Here is a 26,045-nt window from a genome sequence, read left to right as displayed (position 1 = left end):
CTAGACACATGGAGGTCAAGCTTTAACATACAGGCTATCTCATCGCTTTAAGATTCACATTCAACATTGTACGGGAACTTTAACATACAACACTTTCCTGAAAATTTGACCCCTTTTACAACGTTTAAGCCATGCAAATGGTGGAACGCAACATAGCTATCAGCCAGGCGAAAACCAGGATGGCCATTCTTCAGACAGGCTAGACCATCAAAATCAATGGACGCCTGATGATTCAATGATTTAAGTTTTTTGGTCCACCTAATGAGTGCCTTGTTCTAATTTTAGCTCCAGGTGATTTTCAAGGTACAAACCACCCTTTTCACGGTTTGGATGCTCTGCCCAGAGAGGCACTGGCTCAAAATGCATTTAAAAAAAAAAAAACCCGTTTGTTTCACAGGCAGACATTTTCCTTCAAAGGAGTCGTGGGTGGGCATGTTGCACTACAAATTGAGCTCATGACACTCAGAACGCATGAAAGCATTGTACTAAGGCCCTAAAACCTCATAAGACATTAAACAATTTTGCAAAGATGTTTGGCATTATTTCATTTGTGCAAAAGATTTCAAGCTCTAAGATGAAACATTTATTGTACGTGCTGGATAGGTTGTAATCAGAGTTCCCAAGCAAACAGTCAATCAATTTCTCCAAAACAGAGTGACTCGGAACATCTATATCAACAGAACATTACAGATCAGAGATTGATGAGGCATGTGTACCAGGGGAAAACCATAATGCCAGGCCCAGCTGTTCCTTTAGACTCATCAGTCAGATACTGTTCCCAAACATTGCTAACATCAGGCAAGCCAAACATATTTCTTCATGTCAACAATCCCATTTTACCCTTTGGGTTGAATCAATTCCTCCATTTGCAGTTGGCAGAATGGTTTTCAACTTCACCTATAAATATTTAAATACTGATCAATCTCCCTATCAATCTCACCTCGATCCACCCCACCTTTGCATCTCTGGCCCACCTCTACAACTCGACAAGTCATTCAATCCTTATCAAGATGTGACTGTTTCCATTTCTGACTCAATGCCTGCCGTGCATCCTTTGCTCCAAAGGTGTTGACATCCAGAACAAGTCTTTCCATATGACAACATGCTATTCACATTTGAGAGTGCGCACAATCTCCCATGTGGTTGAATCATTTTCTAGGTTTGAACCATCAAGCCCATTGCTCCGCCTCTTGTTATTAACAATCGCAGCCATGAATCTTTCATTTTCAAGCGTATAAAGATACATAGCTTGTTCGTCCTGAAAATTGATGGGGGAAGGCAAATTTGCATTAATGATAGATAAATACTCAATGAACAATATGAAGGCCATCCATGCTAGAGTCAACCCGTTAATAAATTTTATAAGTGAAGTCTGGTGCGATCAATTAAGACAATCCATACCTCTGGCAGCTCATAGAATTCATCAGGAGAAATTTGCAGCAACTCTGCTGCTGTTTGACAAGCACACCATGCAAAAATCTTTCCACTCTCATCTGCAATGGTCAGTTCCAAATGGAAGGTACGGATGATCTCACCATCACAAGTGCAATGGCAGAACTTGCACTCCACAAACCCATCGGATTTCTCATTCACAGATTGCCCACAAAGCACATGGGAAAATCTTGAATTTACGTTATGATATTCGATCTGGTCAAGGCGGACATTGCATATCTGTTCAATCATTAAAGGAAATGCAAAGATGAATGATCATGGATGACTAGTCAATAAATAGCTACAGTAAGCTATCAATGAGATCAAGCGACAATGAACCATATTTGTATAATCTAAATGAGAATGAAATATCTAATGAAAGTTACAACCAAACACTCGGTATTTCATAAATGCAATAGACATTTCGACAGCAGAAATGTCAGATATCAAAGGGTCTATTTGGATGTACTGCAAATTGCCATCAGTTCAGATGTTTTGGCAAAATGGATGATTATCAGTTTCATCAAGTGTTTGGGGCCACATAGAAAGCCAGACACTTCAAGTGGGATGTTGTTTTCCACCTTTCCACCCCAGATAACTGACTGAATGGTGAGAATAGGAAAAAAAAAAAAAAACTAAAAGCTACAGGTTTGTTGAAAATGCATACATGCATGATATTAGTTTGGCTGGAGAGATCAGAGAGATAAGATAACTTATGGAGACAGGATGAGTTCAGCAGAGCTGGCAAGGAGCTTAGATTAACCAAAGATGCTCCAACCTCCTTCTCAAACCACAACACTTCCAGCCTGTCAAGCAAAATGATCCAATGTCATAGATGAAGAAATTCTGACAAAAGAATATGTAGTCTGATACCAGGTAACTACAATGGAATAGGAAGGCAAATTTAGCAGAAACAAACTTCAATCCTTTGTAGAAACTAGTGGGATAAATCCAATTATCAGAGAGGATGGTACAAATATCCATCATACCATGCTTGTGATCATACATCTATGTAATGAAGAAAAATGCCAACATAAAAATGTAAGAAATGTGCTCACTTCTTTTGTTTGGTAATAGAACATGTCAAGCCAGAAATGTATATTGTGTGACCAAGGCCCAATCTTCCCAACGACCTGAGAAACAACAGATTACAGTGTACATACATAAAAATGAGAACTTTGCAGCTTGAGGTAACAAAAGCATTAGCAATCACAGTAATATCAAATGATATCCTTCATAAAATTTGAAATCACAACACCAGTCACACAGCCACTGAGCTCACGTGTGCCTGCGTAATTTGCTGATCCAACAGGCATGTATAGCACAGCACCCCATACATGCCTCCACACATGCCAGCTTATACGTGTGGAAAATCTGAGGGTGATCCCCACTTTGTAGGTGCCTTAGGCAAAAGATCGAGCTGGTTTTCTGATCAGATGGGCCAAGTGTATGAAACAAGATGGACATCTGACCCCAACATTTCTTACCCGTCCATTTGTCCTGTGCACTGGCCCACCTGATAAGTGGATTGACCTGATTTCTGAGCCAAGGTGTCCATGGTAATCCTCACCAGATTTACAGCTTCAATGTTCCACAAGGATGCTGAGTTGGCTGGCATACGCAAAGACATGTACGTTGGGCATACATGTTGGATTAGCAACGTCCATGAATACATATACATGTATATATAGCAGTGTTTTAAATAGCGGTAGCGTGATGCGTAGCACTCAGCCCTCTATAGCGTGTAGCGTAAATACGTAGTGTGTAGCGTAAGCTACACGATACTTCTATTTTTTCATTTAAAAATAGGACAAATATAATAAATAGTGAATTAAAAAAGAAAAAAATATATAAAAATGCCTATTACATCATTATAAGCATATATAAAAATGCCTATCACATAAGCATGTTAAAAAAAGTTATTAGTTATCATTTATCAAAAGCCAATCCACATATATAAGCCAAATCAAATAATTATCACATCAACAACTTTATAAGCAAACCACTTTAATTAATAATGTATAATTGAAACCACAAGTCACAATTATGAAAAGAAATAAAAATCCCATAAGTTAAAAGTATCAAGTACAATACAAGTATCACATTTCTCAACATTAGAAACAAAGAAAATCTGAAAAAATAATTAAAAACTAAAATAGTAAAAAAATACATTGTAGCTTACGCTACAGGCGCTACACGCTACGTAGTGTAGCGTACGCTTACGCTATTTGGGACGCAACGTAGCACTACGGCCACGCTATGCTACGTAGCATACACTACCGCTACGCTACGGGCACTATTTGAAACACTGATTTATAGTGAATGGAGCTTACAAGGCCTAACAGCTTTAGAAAGCAAAACCAAAGAAGCAAAGGAAACAAAGCCAGTTTATAGATATTGGTTCAACTCAAAACCAGGATCCTTGTTTTCGGATGGAATCTAAAGATGCGAGAAAAATAGCAATATAATTCATCCAAGATCTAAGATTCAAGACTAGAATTTTTGGAGAAAGGGATTCGAGCGTAAGGCTCCAATCTTGTGCCACATCGACTTGGTGAATCATAGATTCCCAAAACAATTTATTTATTTATTTTTATTTTTTATTATTATAAAGATCATGAATTTATTAAAAGCCATAGATTCTCAAAACTGTATATATGTTTCCAGAAAAATAGCATATATGAAAACAAGGGTATACTGCAAGTAATGATAACCATTACATTTTGGACAGTACCAAATAGTAAATAATCAGTCAGTGAGAACATGTCAAACCAGTGCAACACAAGTTCAATTTTCTCATAAGGAGTTTACGAGCAATGAATTTTGAGCATGAAAGAGCTGTACAAGACTGACAAAATGAAATACTTAAGAAGTGATCATTTGTCATTACCAAGATCTGACAAAGTGCAGCTTTGCCACAATTGCTCCTGTTGTATCTTCAATTGTCAGAGAAAATATAGCTTCTTCAGTATTGCTTTCTCTTAAGATGTTTGTTACAGCACCATAAAGGCTGATTCCAGTCATCTTGTCACGAAGATCAACAATAAATGACTGCGAGACTTTGAAAATGTAAGAAAATAAGCAATAAAATTCTACTTAGCTAAAGACAAACAGTTAAATATCTTAAATTTACAAAAAAAAAAAAAAAAAAAACTCTGTAGTGGAAAAGAACACTTTGATGATGTAAGAAAGTAAGCAATGAGGTTTTACTTAGCGGAAGACAAAAACACACACCCATGCACACACTCTTTCAAGGGTGGCTGCTTTTAGGCAAACCTCCTGGCTGGCTCTGCACCCCTACCTCAATCATTAAGCAGTCATTTAGGGGCCTTAGCTGGTGATCTGGGCTGTTTCCCAAACCCACTCACCCACCACACCCACACACCTGGGTGCAGTGATCCAGGATGCCACCCCACCCCTCCACATCAGAAAAGGAGGCCAATAATAACATCTAGAACTACAACAGCACAATTATGAACTATTTATTAATCAGAATTTCAGTTTCAGAATGACAAAAGCTGGCTGCTCAATCCTGAACTCTGCAATGCGTTGATGACAGTGATTTTGCAGCCACATGTGACTCCATGAAGTTGACTGGCAACGATTCTTGGAAGCCAGCATCTTGCTCTTTTGACAGTTAGTTAACAGGGATAGGTTCACTTTTTTCCAATTCTTTTACATCTGAACTCATTAATGGACTTCAAGAACCTTGCTCCGCTAAGACCAATGTGTGTGTTAAGTAAATTGCCTGCTCAAGCGTAAGCAAACAATCTCCGAGTCCCTAGTTCTTATTTTTTTTCTAGCATAACAGAAATAAAAGGTTTACAACCTAGTAAAAAGAAAAGGCAAAATGCAAACATCACTGAAAAAGTTAAGTTTCCAAAATCAGGATGATGGTATACTTACTCTGAAAGGATAATTACTAAAGTCAATAGAGCCTTCAGAATTGCAGGGCAATGCCACTTGAGAAACTTTAGGACCCTGACTTTGGCTCAATCCATTCAACAGCCTTGATCCTTGACACCGATTTGGTGTGGATGCTACAAGTACCTAAGAAACATACGTGTCATGGAACATTTAATGTAGACAATGCACGGCTGTCAATGAGCATCTTCATAATTTACCTGCTCTTCATGTTGAATAAAGGGGACCAAATATAACTGCGTGGCGCTACCATATTCAAGACAGATTTCAGCATTTGTTTGCATATCACTGTCTATAACATTTGCAATGAAAGGTCTATCCAATGCAAGCATACTTCCTACACTGAAAAGAAGTTTTAAGGATGGGATCATGGCTGAACAAGCAAGATAACAAGAAAATCCAAATTCAATTAAGAGCCTACCTGAAAAGATTTGCAAGGAGAACCTGCTCTCCCCACAAGAGAAACTTTAACTTGATACCATCATTATCAACAAGAGTGATTTGTTTCCGCTGTAAACAACCGAACTTTCCATGAGTTTCCAATAACCCAATTGATTCAATCCTACAAAAATAACAAACGGTAAAGAATGCTAGAGCATATCAGACTATCAGTCAAGGCAAAGGAGACAATGTCATTCTTCAGTTGGGTAGACTATTTCTAGCTCGAGGTTAAAATGAGAGAGAAAAATGGTAGGAGAGAATCAAGAGATCTTGCCTTGCATACAAGGAATATGATGTACCGTCCTTCACAGCATCAAATGAGATGGAAGAGAAAGAATCTGAACAAAACTGAGCTCCAAGAAGCATTGCATCTTCATCTTCATCCTACATGAAAAAAAAAAAATGTCAATCAAAATATTAGAGGAAGCTCAAATAAGATCCTTCCACCAAAACCAGAGGAATCACTTTGACCTTTATTCCAGAGTCAGGCATTAATAATACTGCAACATCAATAGCAAATACATGGATTCTAAAGTTCCATTCACTACCTCATCTAACAATATCACCAGGTATTCTGTTGGCAAAAGCCGTGGGTGGCCAGATCCTTCCCTGGCACTCCTAAGATGGCATCCAGTGAGAAAGATCTCGCGTCCTTTCCTCAGAATCCCATAATCAGGACGCACCAAGTCATAGTATCTGGATGGCCAATATAATGCACTATGAAATTCAAACCATATAGCTAGATACAGCTTTCAGGTGCTAGGGATTTTGTAACACAGCTTTAGCAGGTCACGAAGCCCTAACAAAAGTGCAAACTACTGAAGACATAATCACATCATTAACTTTTTAAGTGGGTGAAACATGCATTATTGTGTAGTTTTACCTGCAATGGAGATAAAGATCAATGGTAGATGAGCTCCAAAAATCTCCCAGAGTGAGCATGTATATGTTTGTACCTAAAAGAACAGATCTTAGAACAAATGATGAAGACAAAAATGATAATAAAACTAAGACGAGAAAAAGATAAGCAGTATTCTTGAGAAAATGACAAGATTTGAGAGCACAGCTGAACTGAGAGGTTTGGCTTTAAATAGTTCAAGTTCAAATTTTAAGGGAGGCACCTGGAAGTAGATAGGCATTCAAAACAACAGCTTCCAAGACACTATTTACTGAAAGGAAATTTTTCTCATAAATTGAATCAACTGTGACGGTGTTTGGAAGCCTCGTTCTCCTGTGCTTCTTCCTCATACAAACCATGCCTTCTAGTCTACCTTTTGAAATCCCAGATCTATGCTGCTCATTCCATGCCTGCATAGAAAATCAATCAAAATAAGTAGCACAAGGATGTGCTTGGTAGAGATATCAGAGAAGGCTACGATGGCTAGTAAAACCTGTAGTGGCAAAATACTTTTTGACAGAAATATTTAGAGTCTGAACGCCCAAAAATGAGTTCATCTTATTTTAGTTAATCACAATTATGTATTAGAGATTATGACCTCTATTACATAAAATGAGATGAACCCATTTTCAGGTGTTCTACCAAACCAGACCTAATGTTAATCAGGAAAAAATAATAAGATATCAAGATAGTAACATCTCCGAAGGCTTTCCATAAAAATAACACATGGATGTGTTGCATCCAATTGAACAAAAAGATGCAATAGTAACTGAATGCTAAGATAGGTAAAATAGAATTTGCCCATTTCCACTTTATGGCTCCGTTTGGATGCACGAAGTAATTGAATTGCGAACATTCAGTTTAATAAAGACGAAATGACAGAAATTAATATGCTCTGCAGTATTCAGAAAGAGGAAGTAGCCATCAAATTGCATTTATGTTTCTTTTCAGTTTGAGTTGAAAGTAACACATTTGAAAGGAAACCACATTTGTTAATTCCACTTTGCTAGAATAATTCAAATATTCAATTCAATTTGATAGTGCATCGAAAACAACCTATTAGACTAAAAATTTCAATTCAGTTCAATAGCGCATCCAAACACTCCATTCGAATTAATTACAGCAATCAAATCAACTTGGATTATGTTTTCCACCAAGATCCTACAAAAGAATCCCAACTTGAGAAGGAGATACAGTAGAGGGAAAACAGTGATGAAGAGATGAATGTGAAACAAGTAGAAATATAAGACAACAGAACCAAAATAAATTGCAGTAGTAAAAAGGCAGAGTCAGCTGAGGTTGTATATTTTTAATTCGGGATTGGATGCATTATCTTGGTGATTTTGATGAGCCATGATCCAAGGAGCTTTGCTAGCCTCACATGCAACTTTACACATCACACACGTGCCACCTTGGCACATGTGTAGGACATCTGAGCCTCACTATGACAATTATTCCGTACGATGCTCCCATGAAAATAGACAAAATGCAGAGAGAGAGAGAGAGAGAGAGAGAGAGAGAGAGAGAGAGGCAAATGCCTGGAAGAGATCGGATAAGAGAATGGCGGAAGTGACTCCGCTGGAGTACGCGATGCATGTCTTCAGAATCCGAGAGACGATCCAGCTCCATGATAGGCCCCGCCGATTCTCGTCTTCTTCTCCTACGTCCGATTCGCCGTTTTCTTCCGACAATAGCATCGATCGCGCGTAATCGACGAACTGGAGAAAGGCATCGTCGGATTGCGCATCTACATTGTCGTCGTGGATGAGGATCGGGCGAGAAGATGAAGAGTCCATTGCTTGTGCAGAGAGGGTTTTTGGATCGAGAGTCAGATATTTCAAAACCCTAGTTCTGCTTTGAAATGAGGAAGAAGAAGAGCGAGTTTTGGCGCTAAGGGATTTTTGCATTTTTCCCCCCGATTTTGAAGAGAGGGAAGAAGAGTAACTGGACGGTCCAGATCAATCGCCGTTACTCCCATTTAAGATGATACGGTAGAGCGGGAAGAACCGGAATACCGTGCAGCTCTCTCTTTGCAGTAGACAAGGCAGGGTTACGTATCAATCGCGACCGTCCGTCTTCTGCATCCTATAATGAATGGCTTATTTTTTAAAACTACGCTTATTAGACTGTACTGTCCATCTGATTGGTGGCCATCGAATCAAAGGACGCCGGTTTCCTGCCAAGTTCCTGCGCTGGGATGCTTAGGTGGGGCCCACCGTGATGTTTTGAATAAATCCACCCCGTCCATCTCTTTTGTGAGACCATTATAGGACATGAGACCACAAATGAGGACGCAGATTAGCCACTGACAGGTTGAGTAGCGAGACTCACTACTGATGTGACGTCACCAAGTTCTGTGGGGGCCACCATGATGTATGTGTTGTATCCACACCGTCCATCCATTATGAGAGATCATTTTAGGGCATGAACCAAAGAATGAGGCAAATCCAAACTAGTAGTGAATCCCACCACATAAAACAGTGGGGGTAGTAATGGCCACCGTTGAAACCTTCCTAAGGTCCAAAAGAAGGGAAAAAAAACATATCACCTTGATCGAAAACTTTTGTGACACTCGGAAGTTTTTAACGGTGGGCATCACTTTGCCCACTGTTTTCTGTGGTGGGGTCTATTGGAGCTTTGGATCTGACTCGTTATTTTGCTCTCGCAATAAAATGATTTTTCCAAAAGGATCGACAGTGTGGATACAAAACATGCATCATGGTGGGGCCCACATCTCGCCTGTCATTAGCTAATCCGCGCCTGAAAATGAGGCAAATCTAAATCTCAAGAGCTTTGGATCTGAGTAATTCTTTGGCTCTTGCAATAGAATGATCTTTCCAAATGGAGGGAGAGGGGCGCGGATTAGATATGACAAGGTCAGTAGCCAAACCGTTACTGAATTGACGTCACCGTCATTAGCTAATCCGCGCCCGAAAATGAGGCAAATCTAAATCTCAAGTTGGGCATGCTTGAGGATAAAATGAAAGAGTTTCTTACCGTTGAAACCTTCTTGAGCTCCAACTTACGTTTATATGTCATCCAAATCGTTCAATGTCATTCCCACTCGGATGAGGTGAAATCACTAAAAAAGACTTGGCTGATGGCGTAAATGTTTCAATGGTAGTAACTGCGTTCCCACTGTTTCTTCTCGTAGGTGTCACTGATCCCACAGTTTTCAGTGTGGGTCCACTTAAACTTTAGATCTATCTCATTATTTTTCTCATTCCATAAAACGATCTCTACAAATGGTTAGACGGCATGGATACAACACATGCATCATGATGGGGTGCACATAGCTTGGTGACGTCACTTCAGTAGCCATTTGGCTACTGACCTTGTCAGTATCTAATCCGCGCCCGATGGAGAGTGGATACAAACATACATCATGGTGGGGCTCACATAACTGGTGACGTCACTTCAGTGGCTGTTTCGCCAGTCATTGGCTAATCCGCGCCCGAAAATGAGGCAAATCTAAATCTCAAGTTGAGAATGCGAGAGAATAAAACGAAAGAGTTTCTTACCGTTGAAACCTTCCTGAGCTCCAACTTACGTTTATATGCCATCCAAATCGTTCAATGTCATTCCCACTCGAATGAGGTGAAATCACTAATAAACTTAGCTGATGGCGTAAATGTTTCAGTGGTAGTAACCGCGTTCCCACTGTTTCTCCGCGCAGGGCTCACTTGAGTTTTAGATTTGCCTAGTTTTTTGTCTCATGTCTTACGAACGTAGCATCCAGTCCAGTAACTTCTTGTGAAAGGCTTAAGTAGGCAACCCGTGTTGGACAAAAGGTATTATACGGTAACTAATTCAATTCGGTAATTTGAAGAAGATAATTAATGGATAGGATTGTCAAGTAGGTATGATTTTTGAAATATAATGTAATTACGATAGACCCCGTTAGATGGATGGTTCCGATTGATACACCATCATACCACTTGTTATTTGGAGTGATGGCTCTACCACATTTTTTTGTTTTCCCTTCATCCAGGTCTACGTGTACTTATCAACGGGTTGGATGGCAAATAAACATCACAGTGGGCCATGGGAAGGTTTCAACGGTGTGCGTCATTATAACCGCTGCTTCTTATGTTGTGGGCCAATTGATGCTTGTATCTACCTCATTTTTGGGCTCATGCGATGATATGATATGGAAAAATGGATGGATGGTGTAGATAAAATCCATACATCACGGTGGGCCCCGCAAAGTCCCTGCATGTGCCGAGTTCGGGATGGGTAGTACCCACGCCGCGTCCGTGAGCGGCGACTCACGCTGGAACATCAGTCGCGACGGAGGCAAAGCATAAAAGAGCGACGCGCCCCATTTTCCCCTCGCGATTGAAAAATGAAAATTAAAAACCCTAACTAAACCCTCAGAATCAGAGAGAGAGAGAGAGGAATGGCGAAGAACCCAAGCCGCGCGTTGTTGTACGCAAGAGCAGCGACGAGACGCCTCTGCACCGACGCCGTCATGACGGAGACGGCAGCTGAATCGAAGGTAGCCCAATCTCCATCTTCATCGTCATCTCTCTACCGTCGATTGTCGGGATTGGGGGATGCCAGCAGCGGGACTGTCACTAAGACGCTCAACAAATGGGTGAGAGAGGGCAAATCCGTCAAGAAATACGAAATCGAGAAATACGTCAAAGAGCTCCGCAAGTACAAGCGCTACAACCAAGCCCTCGAGGTCTGTCTTGCCTCTTGCCTGCCACTTTTTCTATCTTTAAATGACCAAAATGCCCCTGATTTTATTTGGAAATCACCTTCTGTCCTCATCATGTCCTGATAATGTCTCAATCCTCGCCGTTGGATAGCTTTCCGAGTCTGTTTCTGGAGACCTTCGTTTAATTGCTGGGAAACAGTTCAATTTGCCTATGCCACGACTCAGGATTTCAGTGTGTGTTTCTCTGTTCAGGCGGCCCGCATATTACAGATGATCCGATGGATGGGTGATTATAGCCATCAACGCTTTTAGGTGAATGTGAACCATTGAAAAGAAATATTTGAATGGATCATATTAAACTATCCAAATAAATGGTCAAGATCAAAGTTCAGCATTTTTTATTGGACCATGGTCCACATGAAATGGGTCCTATAGGATGGATGGTTCCAATTGTCCAAACATCCTTGCATCTGGACCCCATTGGACAACATATGCTGGTGATCCCGAGTCATGAGGTGTCAATCAAGGTATATGGCCACGATCAGGCAAGCTACTCCCTTGCCCAGGGGTATGAGGTATGCTCATTTTTACAATCACGCGGTAGACAATGCAAGAATACGGGAAAGGATCGGTGAGACCGCATACCTACTACTAAGAAGATTGGGCATTAGTAAAAACGGGTTGGAGGATCTTGCCGACAAGAGCTATAGGGAGGACGAAACAGGAGGCGACACTATATAGGGGCCTAGAACATCATCATTTTCATTTGTTTCAATAAAATTTCATCATATCATCTATCCCAACTCATTGGGGTCGGCTACATAAATCTTTTCCCACCATTCCAGACTATCAAGGACCATATTCTCAAACATTGCATCAGGTTCATGAGAAAAGGATGGCAAACGTCTTACGCCATCCATTACTTGACACGGCCCTCCTTTATCCGGGTTTGGGAGTCACTAGCAATGAGAGCATAGAAACTGAAACTGCCCGAGTTTTTCCAAAAGAAAAAGTAAAAAAAAAAAAAATCACTACCCGTTTAAAAAATAATAATAATTAGGTTATCTTTAAGCATATTAATTCATTTTCTTTGATAACTCTTTCAAAAAAGAAGAAAGAAAGAAAAAAGGAAGAAGAAGAAGAAGAGAAGAAAAGCTTTTCCTCCATAAAACAAGATCTCATCCATTGTATGGTTTGAAAGGTTTATATATAATTGTGATAAAATGGTGAATAATGAATGTCCATGCACTCTGGCTACATTCAATGATTGTTTACATTGCCATACATTTATGATGATTTGTTAGATTTTGAAATTTCGAACACTGGATATGGAGTCTGACTTTGAATTAAGTTTGCATTTGGATGCACTATCCAATTGAATTGAAATAATTAGTCTAATAAAGTGGAATAACCAATTTATGATTATCGTTGCTTTCACGTTAAGGGCTGCGCTTCGGATTCTTATTCTCTTACTTTCAAGTTGCACTTGAATCAGTGGAATGCAACTGCAATTTTAGGACCTCTTCCTCATTATGAATTCTAGGCAACATCATTAGCTCTTTTTCTTTTTTCATTTCCTTGTGATCAAACTTATTTTTTGTAATTATATTCACTTGCACATCAAACACAACCTAAAGTTTATGCATCTTCAGTGAGAAAAATTCCATGCTACTTGGTCGTAGTTGAATCATTGCTATGTTGGTTTTAGCTGATTTTATTAAACCTGTTATGTGCGCTCTTCTACTTTGCCTGTTTGTATTGTGATGCATGCATTGTTCTGAAGTATAATGTTAAGATGGAAAGACCATTTAAGAGTGGAGAAGTGCCAAGGAAATTAGTGGTTCAAGAGATTGAAGAAGCAGTTTGAGGTACACATGGGTGAGGTCCAGGTACTTCATCATGTGGGTCACCATGAACATGCCATGGCACAAATGATGGAGGTCCACCCATCACTCATCTGGTGGGCCATGTGTAAATGAGAAAAATGGATGGTTAGGGATCATTTGGATGCATGTAAGTTTTTTAAGTTGTGACTTTCAGCTGTTAAGTCAGTTAAAGGGAAGCGACTTCTCACCACCAGCCCCATGAAGTTTCCTCCAAGTTTTGCCTGTAAGTGACTTAGAGATTGTAAATGATTTACAGGCGAATTTCTTCTCCCAAACACTGTTCTATATTCAACATACATGTTTGATGACCTGATGATGGTCCTTATTTTTTTTACCGAGGGGCCTTCATCCCACCAAACATGCGCAACATTGATACATGCGATAGCTAATCTACCTTATCAATCCATCTTCACTCAAATCCATTATCATCTCAGCATCTCCTACAGATATCATGAAAACTATCACTTTCCGTGAACTTTTAACTCTTTAGTTGTTGATACTAATGTCTCTTGAGACGATAGTTCCTCGGCGGCCTAGCTTACTGGCTTTTGATTTATTTTTCGCAGCTAATGGAATGGCTGGAAAGCAGGGGCACTAACTTGTCCTATAGCGACTATGCAATACGCCTAGATCTCCTGTCAAAAACCAAGGGTATTACTGAGGCAGAGAAGTACTTCACGAGCCTCTCAGAACCTGCAAAGAATCATTTGACCTATGGAGCTCTGCTGAATGCCTATTGTGTGGAGAAAATGCTGGATAAGGCCATGGCACTCCTTGATAAGATGAAGGAACTAAATTTCGCTTCCACTTCTTTGATCTACAACAATATAATGTCGTTGTACATGAGGTTGCATCAGCCTGAGAAGATACCCTTACTATTCCAAGAAATGAAGGCGGAAAAGATCTCGCCAAATGCGTTTACGTATAATGTTTTGATGAATAGCTATGCTTCTTTGAAAGACATCGAAGCAGTAGAGAGAGTTGTGGAGGAAATGAAAGAGGAAGGCAATGTTTGCTGCGATTGGACCACGCATAGTAACCTTGCTGCCATTTATGTTGAGGCCGGCAATTTTGATAAGGCCGATGCGGCCCTTAAAGGGCTTGAGAAAACCATCAACCGCCGTGATCGCCAGGCATTCCATTTCCTTATCTCCTTGTACGCACACACTTGCAATTTAGCAGAGGTTAAGAGGGTATGGGAGTCTCTGAAATCAACCTTTCCGAAGACCACCAACTTGAGCTATCTTGTCATGCTTCAGGCTCTTGCTAAATTGGGTGATTTTAATGCCCTCGGGAAGTGTTTTGAAGAATGGGAACTGGGCTGTGTGAGCTATGATGTCAGGTTGGTGAACGTTCTGATAAGTTCTTACCTCAGGCGGGACATGATTGAAGAAGCGAAATCACTTTATGAGAGCACCGTAGTGAAGGGGCCCGGCCCCAACTTCAGGACATTGGAGATGTTCATCGAGTTCTACTTGAAAAATGATCAGATTGATTTGGCTAAGAAGCATTTTGAGACAGCTGTGTCCAAAGCCAAGGACGATGAGTGGCAGCCCAGTCAAGAAAAGGTGAGGGCATTCTTGAAGCATTTCGAGGAATCGAAGGATGTTGATGGGGCTGAGGAGTTCTACAAGAAGTTGAAAAAGGTTAATTGTCTTGATTTGGAAGTCTACTCTTCATTGCTTCGTACGTACATAGCTGCTGGAAAAATGGAGCCTTTGATGCGTCAGCGGATGAAAATGGATGAGATTAAGATGAACTCAGGAACAGAGGAGCTCCTTGGAAGCGTCTGCCCAGAGTAAGCTTTTCTTGCTGGATAGGAGCTGCCCATGGAGATTGGCCATTTCACCATTCTGTGGACTCTGTGAAGAATGGTAGGCCATGTTTGGGTGGTCCCCTTAATTGCCAGCGGTTTGAATGTTTGACAGATCTGGGAGCATTTCATTCTGATATGAAGTTTGTGATGGTGTAGAAATCAGGGACTGTTTCCCGACTTCACCACACTCGCTGACACTGGCACTGACACTGATTTGGGGAACATATGTCGGAAATTGGTGTCCCACCTAATATTGGGTTTTCAGTTTTCATGCTGACACAGATGCAGTGTGACCATTCCTGCCATATTCAAACCATTGTGATTTGAGCCAAATCCAAACGCACCCTTGAGAACTCAAATCCCCTTTCCCTTAAATGCTGCAGCAAATTTGGAATGCATTTCTTTCTAATCGAAGCAATTGCAGATCTTTATCAACAGAAAAGCACATTGAATTTCAGTTACCTTTCTAAACTACACTTGAAGACTGGCAGATTGGAGAGTGTCAAGTTCTATTATTGTATGTTCACTTCTATTATTGTATGTTGATTTGAGGTCTTTTCAAACAGGCCGTACTAAAAAATCATTCAGGATATGTATTGACCGTTGCTAATGTGATTTAGAAGATATTAGTCAAGTGTTTTTTTCCCCTTATAATTTCCAGGAGTGTCTTGTTCATTTTAATGGTGGGATTTCCATGGATGAAGTTTGTGTTGATAAAATTTAGCAGCTGAAACATAACAAAAAATCACATAACAATGCAAGGGCTATTCATGTTGAGGGATTGAAGAGTCAGGTTTTCCAGCATGTGTGCCAACATGACATGCATGTGAGAGGTGGAGACCATACACCAGGCGGGACCCACCTTCTAATTTTCCATGGGTTGTAAGATAGGCCTTATATGGGCTCACATGAGCATGACAAAATGGCCAGTAAGAAGAAATGACCGCATCCTGTAGTCGATGTGTGTGGCCCACCTTACTGGTAGACCGTTTCTATTTTCTGCCACAGCATGTTTGTCATGCCCCTGGCCTAAGGGTACAAATGGGTTGGGTCGACCTGACAGTCGGTGTCCAAAATTTCAATCCATTGTAGTGGGTCAGGGTTCAAAAGTTCAACCTGATTATTAAATAGGCTGGAGCTGGGACCTTCCGAAATCAGCACAACCTGACCTAGACCTGACTCTTGCTTTTAAGTGACCAATTTAGACCATCTTAAAATGGACCTAATTCAAACCCGAACCTGACCTCGACTTATCTTAGACCGAAGAAACTAGCTAATTAAAACAAGTTCAGGAAAAGGGGAAGAAAAGTAGTTAATGACGGCCTGACCTGACCTAGACCAACCCCAACCGTGAACCTTGTGGGTTGAGCTTGGATCCTCTTATGCCTAGACCTGACCCATTCGGGTAATGAGTAAGCTTATTTTGATCCAAACCCAGCTTGAACCATTTGCACCCCTACTCTGACCTGAATAAACCAAGCCCGGCTTGAGCCATTTGCACCCCTACTCTAACCGGAATAGCTCCTTTGACCCCCATAGAGAGGTGGCTCTAACTCAACCCTTGAACTAGAGCAGTGTTTTAAAACTTAGGGCTCGTTTGACATCTCTACTCTAATCTAATTTTTATTGTAGTTTATGTTTTATATAAGTTCGTTTGATAAAATTAGGTTTTTTTTTGAAAAAAAAAAAAACTTACATGAAATAAGCACGTTTGGTAAAACATTCCAATAAAAGTTTTTTTTTTTTCCAGGGATAGTTGATGTCATTTTTTAAGATTGCAATAACTCCATTACATCAATGTCCACGGCCCACCACGTGGAATCTACCTTTGATGTGTCCATCGTTTGGGCCCACCCTTGAAGTGGGTTGTCTAACATGTGGGGCCCGCTTTTGATATCACATTCATCGTGTGCGGCACACCTTCCTTCTATGTGGATCATCGATCATGTTGGCTACTTTGGATATCGGACATTTATTATGCAAGACCTTGGATGTGGACCATCCATTAGGTGGGGGCCCATTTAATGTGGATTGTTAATCACGAGAGGCCACACTTTGATGTGGGTCATCCATCATGTGTGACCCACTCCGTCTATTATATGGGTCAACTTAATGTGGACCATTCATCATGTAGAGCCCCCTTCAATACAGATCATTCATCATGTGGCCCCACCTTTGATATCAACCGTCCATCACATGGGCCCACCTTTAATGTCCAACATCCATTATTTGGGTCCCACCTTTGATGTGGACCGCCCATAAAGTGGGGCCCAATTAAAGTGGATGGTCTATCATGTTGGGTGTCACTTTGATGTGGATCATCCATCATGTGGGGCCCACCTTTTGATGTGAACTGTGCATTATGTGGGCCCACCTTGATGTGAACCATTCATTATGTGGGGGCACCTTCAATATGGATTGTTCTTCATGTGGGCCCACCTTTGCTATGGACCGTCCATCATGTGGGGGGCCAACCTTCAATATGGGTCATCCATCATGTGGGTTCTACTTTTAATGTGGGTCGTCTATCATGTGGGGCCACACTTTGATGCGGGGCATCCATCATTTGGGGCCTACCTTTTATGTGAGCTCACCTTGATGTAGATCATTCATCATGTGGAGCGCACCTTCAACATGAATTGCTCATCATGTGGGTCCACAGAGTGATTGTAAAGAGAAGATTAGAGGATAAGATTAGAATTACTTAAAAGTTTAAGGATAAACTTACCCTTGTTCAAAATTTAACTAAAAATGCTAACGTAAGCTTTAAAAGAAGAAAAGTGACTTTCCTGATGAAGAGTCTATTTTCAGCTTTTTGATTGATTTCTAAAATAATAAATTCTTTAAAGCCTTATATAGGGTTAGTAAGCTCAGAACCTGTTGGAGTTGGGAAGGATTAAATTTGGCAAATGTATTTAGGGTTGGATTATTTTTTTCCACTCGTAATTTAAATTAATATTTCCAAATAAATGGATGCTGTGGATATAACACATACATCATGTTGGACTCAACATAACTTGGTGACATCAATACACCACGAGGAATCCTCCCCTGTCACGTCCTACAAATAAGTTCCTTTTCTAGGAAGTTCGAGGGTCTCACAAAGATGTTCCGAAAAATTCATCTCATTTATTCATTTTTAGAGCTCATTTTAGAATATGCAACTAAAATGAGTTAATTCTAAGATTCAAGTAAGCTACACCAAATAATAAAATTGAAAAACAAATGTTCACCGTTGTAACCTGTCTGATCTCCACCTTCATTTTTCCATGACATCCAAACCATATATATGATTATTCTCACTAGGATGATTTGAAAACACAAAACTCTCAGACTGATACAAAACTTTCATGGCCATATCAACATTTCAACAGTGGTTGCTCAATCCCCTCTCTAGTGTTTCCTCTCCAATGACCCACTTGAGTCTTGGATCCAGCTTAGTTTTGGTTGCTTGTCCTAAAAATGAACTCAAAAAACAAATGGCTGAGTGTGGATTTACCAAACGTCAGGTTTGGCGACACATAAGTCTCGATGCCCCTACGTGGGCACTGTGAACTGTGATGCTAGGTGGGGCTCACCGTGATTTTTGTGAGAAATCAACCCGTTCATCCATTTTTCAAGCTCATTTTAGGGCGGGATCCTGGACTCAAGTGGGCCATATGATAGGAAACAAAGGGGATTGAACAACTACTGCGGAAACATTCTTACGGCCACAAAAAGGCCGTAAGTTTTGTATCACGCTGAGATTTTTTTTATTTTTTCACTTCATTTCAGTATGCCATAGCCTTTGAAGGTTTTAACGGTAAGCATTTCTATTTTATTTTATTTTATATATCGTGTGGCTAACTTGATTTTTGGTTGTCTTATTTTTAGTCTCATATCCTGAAATAATCTCAAAAAACGGATGGACGGGTTTGATTCCCCACAAACATCACGGTGGCCCCATCTCGCACCCAGCGCAGTAACTTTCTGCCAAACCCGCTCTCCGTTACATACTCTGATGGTAATTTTCGGGGAAGAATAAGGGTAATTGGGTCATTATCCTGCCCCCTCTCGGTTACAAGTAGAAGGGGAGGGAGGAGAGCGATGGCCTGGGATGGAGCAGATACAAGAAAAATGAGAACGAGGGCGAAACTGACGCTGGAGAACTACATTGATTTCTATGAAAATCCCCAAAATTACGATATTCTCACCATCCATCTCCTCAATCAGGTTCTCTCTCTCTCTCTCTCTCTCTCTCTCTCTCTCTTTCAGCTGCGGTTCTTCTTCGTCCTTTTTTCAAGAAATCCTCTCTCTGCAAATCGATTTCCTCCCGAAATCCTACTTCTGCGTTTCTGAAGAATTTCCAGAAGATTTTGATACTTCTTCATGCGCTTTCCCTTTTTTAACTCCAAAAGCACAAAAAGATTCAGAAAATTCCTTTTCAGTTCCTCTGTTTTACGCATCGGAAATGTTTCCGTTTGAGATCATCTTCTAAAAGCTCTCTGGAATGATTCTATGTTTGGTATCATTGCAGATTCTTATTGTTGATTTTCTTCTGGAGTTTCAAGATCTGACTCATTTTGCAGTATGTTTAAAGATCTAAAACGTTCTCAAGGCTTCTCATTCTTCTTCTCACTCCTTACTTTCGATTTCATGAAGAAACGGCTCGTTTCAGAGCATTTCTACGTTTTTTTCTTCCTGATTCTACTTGTTCTTCTTCCCGCGCGCCAGTAATTTCGCGATCTAACTCGTTTCGCAGTATTTTTGAATATTTATAGCATTTTCACTGTTGCTTCCGATGCGTTTTTTTTTTCAATTTCCATTTCAGAAAATTTTATATTGCCTTTTTCTTCTTCCTGTTGCTGCATTTTCAATTTCTACCATTCATTTCAGTGCATTTGTATTCCTTTACAAAGCATCTGACTGCCTTTCTCATCCCTCTTTTCAGATCATCGCCATGCATGGATTCATCAAACTTCACAACCGTCCCAAGGCAATTCTCAATCCATCTCCTTCCTCTAATATTTCTCTCCTCCAATCCCTACACTTCTCATTTTCTGTTTTTTTTTTTTTTTCTCTCGAAATAATCATCTCTCAGAAAGAGCTGGTGGATGCGATGAACTCGATCGATGCGCTGCTGCCGCCGCTGCGATCGACTCTGAAAGAGAACATATCTTCCTGCGCTTTCCTCACGCTGGAGCAGGTGAACGAAGATCTCGCCAAGCTGGAATGGCAGGAATGCCCCGTTCAGTCCATCGAGACGCTGAAATCCGTAGAGGAGAATCTGCTGGCGGACGATCCTTACGTCATCTGCGGGTCGTCGACATCCAATCCCGGCTGTCTCCAGCCGTCGATTGTGGGGCCCTATCAGGGAAAGGCCAAGAGACCGAGATCGAGGAAGAGGAAGCAAAAGGACATGAAAACGGTTATCGCTGATTCACCAGCTGGTGCAGCTACAACCGTTAATGTTTTTGATGTTTTTCCTGGAGACGCTGCTCCTTCATCCTGTCCGTCGATCGGATACTGAAGGAAAAAGGGTAAAAAAGGAACAGCTGGTTTTTTTTTTTTGTTCGTTTGCAGATATCTTAGAATCACGATCGTTGATGGCCTGCGTTCCTCGCATCTCAGCCGTTCGTGTCTGCTCGTTCCTTACGTTTCGTTGAGTTTCTGTTTTGTCGTGATTTTGTGGGCCTGGGAAAATGAGATAGGGAAAAGGGCAAAACGTAAATGGTGGCGGTAGCGTACGAAAATTCCCCTGGCGATCCTTCATCCCTCCAAATCTTCTTCCTTTTCCTGTTTTTTGTCTGGATGCGAGATAGAGCTGCCTCTGCAACAAATGGCATGTGGGGCCCACCGTGGTGTTCGTAGGGCGTTTCATCCAGCTGGAAGCCCCACCGTTAAATGAAGATGCCCAAGGATCGGGGTGATCCAATCATAAGGTGGGCTCCACATTACAAAACGGTGGAGGACGAAATCGGATTGCATACTGATTGGGCCCCACCGTGAATGTATGTAGTTAATCCATGCCGTCCATCCGTTTTTCCAGATCATTTTAGGGGTTGACCCGAAAATTGAAGCGTATCCAAAGCTAAGTGGACCGCACCATAGGAAACAGTGGGAATAATGATTTACACCGTTGAAACCTTCCAGGGACCCAAGAATTTTTCATCGGTAGAGGTTCAATTCACGCTGTTTCCTGTAGCGTGGTACACTTTGAGCCTTGACATGCTTCAATTTTGGGTTCAAAAATTATCTGATAAAATGAATGGACGGAGGGGATAAAATTTATAAATCACGGTGGACCCCACGTAGTTTAGTCAGTAGGCTAAGGATATGCTTAAAATTTTGGCACAAACCCCTTAAATGAGATGAAAAAAATGGATGGACGGCGTGGATAAACCACGTACATTCACGGTGTGCTCAACTGAGTTTACTTACGGTAAGAGCGTTCTGAGTAACTCAGTAAGCAATAATCCCATTTTACTTTGTTTCGCTGTATGGTGGGGCCACGTTGCGGTGGTAGTGGGTCTACTACTCTACTGGCCTTCTCAATCGATACTCTTGAGTGGGATTGTTGATACGCAGGCACTTCGAAACGGAAACGGATTGGCTGGTGTACCTTATCACCAGCTATATAGCTGCTTCATTGACGTCGGTAAGTTCTGTGGGTCTGAGCATTAGGTATGTGTCCAAACCGCCAATCCATTTGGGGAGCTCTTCTTAAGGCTTAGAGAAGAAAAATAAGGCAGATCTAACTATCAAGCGTACCACACTGCAAAAGGCATTAGGAAATTGAACGTCTGAAGCACTTTCTAGGGTCACAGAAGTTTTGGATTAATATGAAATTTGTTTTTCCTCTTCATCTAGGTCTCAATGACCTTACGAACAGATTGGATTGAAAATAAACGTTATGGTGGGCCCTACGAATTGTTTAACGGTGAAAATCATTATATCCTTAGCTATTTGTGGTGTGATCCAGATGATCTTTGGATATGATTCATATTTTGCATAATACTCTAAAATGATCTCTGAAAATAGATGAACGGTGTAGATATAATAAATACATCACTGTGGGGCCATGTAACCTTGATCTCCTTTGAACCGTTCGTACAACTCGGAGCTCGAGGAGTGTCAGTTCTCGTCTTCGCACGACACGTACCTACAGCAGCTATATAGCTGCCGTGTGGTACACCAGCCAATTCGCTTCCGAAACACGCGGCATGCATCAACTGACATTAAACGGTCAAAGTTGCGCGACCGAATGTAGATGTGTCATCATGAAAATTTCGCATCTTTGCAAGAAACTGCTTCCTCTTTTACACCACAATCGTCCACGAAGCCCATCGGATAATTTATTCATTTCTAACAATTGGGCCCACTATTCCGATGGTTTATTAGTGGGCCATAACTCGGACGGTGGCTTTTACTTCACGTGTGCAATTTCCTGTCGCTGTTTCATCCAACTTTAGATCATGAAATTTTCTGAACCGTTCGGTTTTTTTTTTTTTTTTCCCCATGTTTGAACTTTGGACAGTTCAGTCACAAAGGTGGGCCATGAAAAAGTATCCTTTGTTATATCGCTGGGCCTGATCCTGGGAAAAAAATATCCATTCCACGCACCTTTGGAAAGGCCTCTGCTAAAAAGAATAGCTATTTCTTGATACTACTAAAATGCGTGCACACCCCCAACATCTGCCTCGATAAGAACGACGTCCCTGGCCGACGATATTGGTCGGGGAGGCGGTTTGAAGTTACTGCCGTCAGAAGGACGCGGATTTCGGAAGTTCCTGCGCAAGGATGCTGGGTGGAGCCCACTGAAATGTATGAGAGAAATCCATTCGGTCCATCTGTTTTTCGAGCTCATTTTATAACATGCAACCAAAAATGAGGTGGATACAAAACTCAAGTGCGTCACACGAGAGGGAAAATTGGGGAAAGAAATTTCTACCGTTGAAACCTTCTTGGGCTCGACCTTGATGTTTATATGCTATCCAAACCGTTTATAAGGTCATTCCAAATGTGATGAATTGAAAACACCGGAAAGCCTGACACGAAACTTTTATGGCCATAGGAAAGCTTCAAATGTGTTAGCTGAATTCCCACTATTTCCTCTTGTGCGGCTCATTTGAGCGTTGGATACATGTAATTTTTGGTCGCACGTCCTAATCCTAAATGATCTCGAAAAACGTATGGACGGTATGGATTTCTCACGAACATCTAGGTGGGCCCCACTCAGCATCCTCGCGCATGAACTTCCTGCTAAAGGCTTTTGTAGGAAATCTGCGTCCGCTTCGGAACCTAAATGGAAACGGATTGGCTACTCCCCCTGACACCAGCCCCGGAGCTGGTGGTCGGTGCTCTGTGGGCCCATCATGATGTATATGTTTCATCCATTCCGTTCATCTATTTTTCTAGATCAATTTATGGTAATATACAAAAAATGAGGTATATCCCAGTCTCAAGTGGACCACATTACACGAAACAGTGTTGAATGAACTTCGACCGTTAAAAACTTTTTGGGGGCCATAAAAGTATTGGATCAAGTTATCTGGGTCTTTATGACCTAATCAACGGATTGGATGTCAAATAAACAGTACAACGAGCCTTAGGAGGATTTAAATGATGGATATCTAATCACTATTGTTTTCCTGTGGTGTGGTCCACTTGAGAATTATATCTCCCTATTTTTGGAATAAAAGTATAAAATGATATTGAATTATATCTCCCTATTTTTGGAATAAAAGTATAAAATGATATTTAAAAATGGATGAAAGGAATGGATGAAACACATACATCATGTTGGGGCCCACAGAGCACCGACCACCAGCTCCGGGGCTGGTGTCAGGGGGAGTAGCCAATCCGTTTCCAAGCTAAATGGGGTCGTGACGTCTGTGAGAAATCCACCCCGTCCATCCGCTCACGGAGCTAAAAAATGACACGCGGGTAAAAGTGGGCAGGCAAATGTGAGATCTATCGTTATGTTTACATGCCATCCAAACCGTTTATATGGTCATTCCTATTGGGATGAACTGAAGAAACAAAAGTAGTAGCCTGACGCAAAACTTCTGTGGGCCCACGTTGGACGCTCAATCCTCACTGTTTGCTGTCGAGTGGCCCATTTAATTTTTGGATCTGCCTCAGTTTTGGGCTCATATCCTGACATGAGTGGCAAAATCGATGGACGGTGTGGATTTCTCACAAACTTCAGGGTGGATCCCACCTAACTCCTGATCGCAGAATCTTCCTACAGCCTTCAGCAGGGTGTTGCAGACAAGCCCCTTCACGATTAGGTACTGTTATGAGCCTGTTCTCCCCACATCAGAGATGGGTTCATGGACGTCGATTGGGTACTACCCCACCATGACCTAGCTAGAGACTGACGGGTCATGGCGTCTTCCACTGTGATCTAGGGGTTTTATCCATGCCGTTCATCCATTTTGCCATATCATCTTTATTCAATATGGCAAAAAAAGAGGCAGATCCAAGGCTCAAGTGGACCACACTACGGGGATTAAATACTTTCCGTTGAAAACTTCTTGGGGAAGTTTTGGATCAAACCGATTTTTGAATCAGAAAAATAGTTTTGTGCTTTCAGTTCATGTCAATGGCATGTAAACAGCACAGTGAATCCTGGGAAGGTTTCAACGGTAGGCATTTCCTTACCCACTTTTTCCTGTTGTGTGGCCCACTGGAGTTTTCGATCTGTTTCATTTTTAGGGCTTGTGTGCTAATATGAGTTGGCAAAATGGATGGATGGGGTGGATTTTTCGATAACATCACAGTGCCCCACAAATAGCTTCTTGACTGCAGGAACTTCCAACAGTCCGGGTCGTAGGCAATCCTCAGGTATGGATCACTGGGCCAAGCTCAGCTATGGGCGGTAAGGATAGGCCCAATCACCCTTTGTGCTGCACAAATATCGCGAGATTTTTAAATCTCGGCGATATTTTCCACTACAGTTCTGTCATCAAGTGGCCCACCCACGTACAAATAAACGGACGATAGAGAATTTATCAACGTTCCACATTTAAAGTTCATTTGTGGCCCACCTGAGATCAGGCAGATGCTTGATTTTCTTGCCATTTAAGAAGCGTGGTGGGCCGTCCCATTCAAACGCTTGTTATCTCACACACGTGAGAGATGAATTCATATTGAGATCTATAGAATAGAACAGCAAGGTTCTCATATTTTAAGAAGGCATGGAGAACAAGTGAATTGAGAGAGGAGACGACCGGAATTCCATGATCCCATTGTTTTCTCAACGGCCCAAAATTAAACATATGTTATATGTTAGAGATCTGGACCATTCATCAAATAGTCCGCCGTGTGGCCACGACATATACAAAAAATCAGGGAGCACACTCATCAGGTGAGCTCGGCTGTTGGTTTGGGCTTGGAACAATTAGCTTGGCCCATCAACCTGTCTTGACCATGGGCCATGTAGCCGGTCTAATATTATTTATAAAATGGTCCATGTGGCAATGGGCCATGTAGCCGGCTTGAGACAATGAGCCCAAGCTGGCTTTAGGATGGCTTGGACCTACTACCTGGGCTGTGGGCCAGGATAGAGACTTGCATGCATGGCACGATCAATTTCAAGTTGGACTTGCAAGCCCAGCCCAACTTGGCTTTATACGTACATCTGTTATATACTAGAATGTGCCATTCGAATCACGTTTAGCCCCATCGCTGGACTGTAATTTCTCGTCCATCTAGTTGCACGTGAGACATCCTCAATGTGAGAATGCATTAGGATGGGATATTAAGGAAGTGGACTGCTTGGTGTGCCACGCACCAGCCACTGTGGTGTGTTGATGTCACCGAGTTCTGTGGGACCCGCTATGATGTTTGTGTTATATCCACACTGTCCATCTATTTTGTGGGATTATTTTAGGGGATTGGCCCAAAAATGAGATAGATCCAAAGCCCAAGTGGACAACACCATAGAAAGCAGTAGGGGACAATGACACCCACCGTTGAAACCTTTCCATGGCCCACCATGAT

At 41.4% G+C, this 26,045-nt stretch overlaps 3 protein-coding genes across 3 annotated transcripts; 2 read left to right on the top strand and 1 right to left on the bottom strand.

Annotated features, from left to right (window-relative positions):
* Positions 1 to 936: 936 nt before the first annotated feature.
* LOC131225162 (uncharacterized) lies at positions 937 to 8,675 on the bottom strand. Its single transcript, XM_058220627.1, has 13 exons — positions 8,233 to 8,675; positions 6,918 to 7,104; positions 6,680 to 6,752; positions 6,345 to 6,492; positions 6,071 to 6,180; positions 5,777 to 5,917; positions 5,556 to 5,697; positions 5,338 to 5,481; positions 4,322 to 4,482; positions 2,490 to 2,564; positions 2,099 to 2,237; positions 1,402 to 1,671; positions 937 to 1,258 (listed from the first exon to the last, which is right to left on the bottom strand). Exons 1-13 carry the CDS (start codon positions 8,599 to 8,601, stop codon positions 1,106 to 1,108), a joined length of 2,112 nt encoding a protein of 703 aa, XP_058076610.1. The 5' UTR covers positions 8,602 to 8,675; the 3' UTR covers positions 937 to 1,105.
* A 2,351-nt stretch (positions 8,676 to 11,026) lies between these two features.
* LOC131225349 (pentatricopeptide repeat-containing protein At4g01990, mitochondrial-like) lies at positions 11,027 to 15,535 on the top strand. The gene is made up of 2 exons (XM_058220877.1): positions 11,027 to 11,381; positions 13,810 to 15,535. The coding sequence occupies exons 1-2, from the start codon at positions 11,094 to 11,096 to the stop codon at positions 15,043 to 15,045; spliced, it is 1,524 nt and encodes a 507-aa protein (XP_058076860.1). The 5' UTR covers positions 11,027 to 11,093; the 3' UTR covers positions 15,046 to 15,535.
* Positions 15,536 to 19,124: 3,589 nt separating this feature from the next.
* Positions 19,125 to 20,704, top strand: LOC131225126 (uncharacterized). Its single transcript, XM_058220565.1, has 3 exons — positions 19,125 to 19,271; positions 19,990 to 20,034; positions 20,140 to 20,704. The coding sequence occupies exons 1-3, from the start codon at positions 19,146 to 19,148 to the stop codon at positions 20,566 to 20,568; spliced, it is 600 nt and encodes a 199-aa protein (XP_058076548.1). The 5' UTR covers positions 19,125 to 19,145; the 3' UTR covers positions 20,569 to 20,704.
* The last annotated feature ends 5,341 nt before the right edge of the window (positions 20,705 to 26,045 follow it).

Source organism: Magnolia sinica, chromosome 14, assembly GCF_029962835.1.
Source record: "Magnolia sinica isolate HGM2019 chromosome 14, MsV1, whole genome shotgun sequence".
Taxonomy (NCBI): Eukaryota; Viridiplantae; Streptophyta; class Magnoliopsida; order Magnoliales; family Magnoliaceae; genus Magnolia; species Magnolia sinica.
This window is presented reverse-complemented; position numbering and strand designations above follow the sequence as displayed.

Excerpts from the sequence above, each read along its gene's own strand:
- LOC131225162 (XM_058220627.1), bottom strand. The coding sequence starts at position 8,601 with ATGCAAAAATCCCTTAGCGCCAAAACTCGCTCTTCTTCTTCCTCATTT. Across the intron at positions 6,493-6,679 it reads GATCTTTATCTCCATTGCAG|ATACTATGACTTGGTGCGTC; the intron begins GTAAAACTACAC and ends TTGGCCATCCAG. Across the intron at positions 2,238-2,489 it reads TCTATTACCAAACAAAAGAA|GCTGGAAGTGTTGTGGTTTG; the intron begins GTGAGCACATTT and ends TTTGCTTGACAG.
- LOC131225349 (XM_058220877.1), top strand. The coding sequence starts at position 11,094 with ATGGCGAAGAACCCAAGCCGCGCGTTGTTGTACGCAAGAGCAGCGACG. Across the intron at positions 11,382-13,809 it reads GCTACAACCAAGCCCTCGAG|CTAATGGAATGGCTGGAAAG; the intron begins GTCTGTCTTGCC and ends TATTTTTCGCAG.
- LOC131225126 (XM_058220565.1), top strand. The coding sequence starts at position 19,146 with ATGGCCTGGGATGGAGCAGATACAAGAAAAATGAGAACGAGGGCGAAA. Across the intron at positions 19,272-19,989 it reads CCATCCATCTCCTCAATCAG|ATCATCGCCATGCATGGATT; the intron begins GTTCTCTCTCTC and ends CCCTCTTTTCAG. Across the intron at positions 20,035-20,139 it reads AACTTCACAACCGTCCCAAG|AAAGAGCTGGTGGATGCGAT; the intron begins GCAATTCTCAAT and ends ATCATCTCTCAG.